A 3,255-nucleotide genomic window follows, 5' to 3' on the forward strand; every position below is an offset into this window, starting at 1 on the left:
AGGTCCTATTTAAGTGATTTCTTGATTGAGAACAGGTGTGGCAGTAATCAGGCCTGGGTGTGGCTAGAGAAATTGAACTCAGCTTTCCAAAGATGTGATAAACCACAGTTAATTTATGTTTTAACGGGGGGGGGCAATCACTTTTTCACACAGGGCCATGTAGGTTTGGATTTTTTTTCCCCCTAAATAATAAAAACCTTCATTTAAAAACTGCATTTTGTGTTTACTTGTGTTATCTTTGTCTAATATTTAAATTTGCTTGATGATCTGAAACATTTAAGTGTGACAAACATGCAAAAAAATAAGAAATTAGGAAGGGGGCAAACACTTTTTCACACAACTGTATATACATATATATATATATATGTATATACAGCTTTTATGCTAAGCTAGCACATACATTTATGCTAGCTTAGCTGTAGTCAGCGTACCTGCTGCTCACTCCTCCCTTTTTCCAGCAGCTTGCGCACTTCCTGCTCTTTGCCCCTCAGGTCGTCTCTCAGGTCGTCGTACTCCTTCTCCGTCTTGTCGATGAGCTTGTCGAGGTCCGACGCCTCCTTCTTGATCTTACCGGCTTCATCCTAAAAAGACACAAACGGTTATCCAGGAAGTCTAAATATACTTATTATAACTCATAATGTCTGTGAAGTCACCTCCAGAGCTTTGGTGTCGAACGATGGGACGTTCGTCAGGTTGGCGAAGATCTTCACGGCTTTGTTTCCGGCGTCTTCGGCCTCGGCCTGAACCTTGTTGGCCTGTTTCTCCAGATTCTTGGCCAGCTCCTTCGCCTCGTTGTACCTGAACAGTTGGAGCAGATGGGTACATAAATAAACACAGTACTTATATCTATATATATATATATATCAGGGTATAAGGACGCTTTAATGCAGACGTACTTCTTGTTGAGCTCGTCGATCTCTTGGCTCGTCTTGCTCTCTCCTTCCAGAGTCTTCAGCAGCAGGTTGTGCGCTTTGGTCGACGTGTCGTTGGCGTCTTTGGCGATCTTCTCGATCTGGTCGGCGTCCATCTTGTGCCTAAAGACAAAGCACAGACACAGAGGACGACGGTTAGTACTCTACATGTCTGAATGTAGAACGTGTCTCCACTAACAGATGTTCATTAGTTTACTGATCAAAGAGACAAAGATCCTCTGAACAACAGAAGTAGAAGAAGAATAGAAGAAATCAGCTGGAAGCTTGAATTTAAACAGGAACAACTTCCTGTTTCAGTGTCAAAGAGTTTCACAATAAAAGCATCGTAGAACAAGCTGGAGTTAACTTCATCAAAGCTCTGCTTGAGTAGAAACAGAAGGTTAGACTAGAGTTACTGTTGGAACATCAGCTGAACTGATCACAGTTTAAACCTCTTCATCAATAATCAAACTGGTTCTTCATCAAGTTCACCAGGATTCTGTCATGTGAATCAGTTCAGAATAAAATATCTGAGTTATTATTAAAATAAAGAACAGCATCGTCAGCATAACAGCTGATTCATAACTTTATGTATTTATACTGAAACGCAGTTATTTTAAACATCAGAAACAACAACAACTCTCTTCTTCTTACTTGTCCGCCAGCGTCCGAGCCTCCTCAGCCAGCAGCGTCATGTTGTTCGGATCTCCGGTGCCGCTCGGGGGTTTGATGTCCTGCAGACAGAGACACCAGTCAGTGAATCTATCGGCGGGCTCTGTTATGGTTAACGGTCGCCGAGACAACAGCGCCGTGACCGGCGACTCACCACTTTGCCGACGGCGTCCTTGGCCTTGTCCAGCTCCTGTCGGGCGCGGTCGATCAGGTCCTCGGCGTCTCGGACCCGGTGGCGGGCGCGGTCGGCCTGCGTGCCGGTGTCGTCCACCGTGTTGCGGATGCCCTGCAGGCGGTTCCACTGGGTCGTCAGAGTGTTGTTGATGCCGTCCAGGCGATCCAGCAGACCGCGGTCCACGTCTGTGTTGGTCAAAGGTCAGAGGTCAGTCGGGTAAAACACGTTGTTTAAATTGAATTCAAAAGCTGAAATCAGGGCTGAGCTAGTTCCTGACATGACAGAAGGTGCAGCAGACGTTCTAGTTCTCCATCAGTACGATGTACAGTAGAATCTATAACCATGACTCTGGAACATCAGCAGTGTTGAAACAGGATTGTTATCAAGGGGAACAGACACTGAGCCATGTGATCTACGAGCTCATCGGTCTGTATCATGACCTTTGCTGGCCTGAGCCTCCCCCAGCAGCTCCATGATGGCCCTCTCTGCCTCCTTCAGCCGGTCCTCGAAGGCCTTGTCGCTGACGGTGTCCTGGCCTGAGCCGAGGTTATCGATCAGGGTCTGCAGGTCGTGGAGCTTCTGCCTCTGCTGGTTCACCTGGACACAGAGAACAACACGGCCGTATATTTTATTCATGCATTTTACATTCTCTGCATGCTCTTTAGGTTTAGTGCTTCGTACTAGGCCACGTAGTATAAAGGTGTCCTGAATGTTTCTACTCATATAATTACTGTTGTTATTGTTTCTACATGCTTATAAAAGGATAAATGATGAATTACTTCATCATTTTAATCTTTTATTCAGATTTTTTTAGGGTGACTTTGTAACATCTGTCCAGGAGACTACAGATGAAAAATACATTTACAGTGATGTTTTATTAATGTGCACTGTCCCTCCCAAAATCAACCAATAAATAAAATATATTTCTTTGTGCAGAGACATAAGAACGACGGCGTATTAAGGAAATGTAGGTCAGAAAAATAAATGATGGAGCTGGAAAAATCACAGAAAAAAAACGATGAGCAATTTACCGCTTTAATCTGAGAGAATATCCAACTTTACGACTTTAATCTTGTAAATTTGAGTTTTTGTCTTTTATTTTTGGAGCTACAAAAGCCCTAAAAGGACGCCGTACATAAGTTTCTATCCGTCCCGTCTCTAGCGTCCGTCCTCACCTTGTCTCTGACCAGACTGTAGCAGGAGGGACACTGCTGGCAGCCCGGTGCCGAGCGGTTGTAGAAGTAATTCTCCTCACACATGTCACATCGAGCTCCCACGAAGCCGGGACGACACTCGCAGCGGCCGTCCTCCTGACACTGACCGGACTGGGAGCCCTCAGGGTCGCAGTCGCAAGCTGAGGGGTCACAGAGAGAGAGGGAGAGGGGGGGGGCATTAGAAAACACAACCAAACCAACCAACCCCACCAACCAACTAACCAACCCACCCATCAACCAAACTAACCCCATCAACCAACTAACCAACCCACCCCACCAACCA

General features: G+C 45.6%; 1 protein-coding gene across 1 annotated transcript; it reads right to left on the reverse strand.

Moving 5' to 3' along the window:
• Positions 1-363: 363 nt before the first annotated feature.
• Positions 364-3,124, reverse strand: LOC116380018 (laminin subunit gamma-1-like). Its single transcript, XM_031841971.1, has 7 exons — positions 2,934-3,124; positions 2,199-2,355; positions 1,738-1,943; positions 1,566-1,645; positions 897-1,034; positions 654-798; positions 364-581 (listed from the first exon to the last, which is right to left on the reverse strand). The coding sequence occupies exons 1-7, from the start codon at positions 3,015-3,017 to the stop codon at positions 423-425; spliced, it is 969 nt and encodes a 322-aa protein (XP_031697831.1). The 5' UTR covers positions 3,018-3,124; the 3' UTR covers positions 364-422.
• Positions 3,125-3,255: the final 131 nt, after the last annotated feature.

Source organism: Anarrhichthys ocellatus, unplaced genomic scaffold (genome assembly GCF_004355925.1).
Source record: "Anarrhichthys ocellatus isolate YVR2014 unplaced genomic scaffold, GSC_Weel_1.0 scaffold5828, whole genome shotgun sequence".
Classification (NCBI taxonomy): Eukaryota; Metazoa; Chordata; class Actinopteri; order Perciformes; family Anarhichadidae; genus Anarrhichthys; species Anarrhichthys ocellatus.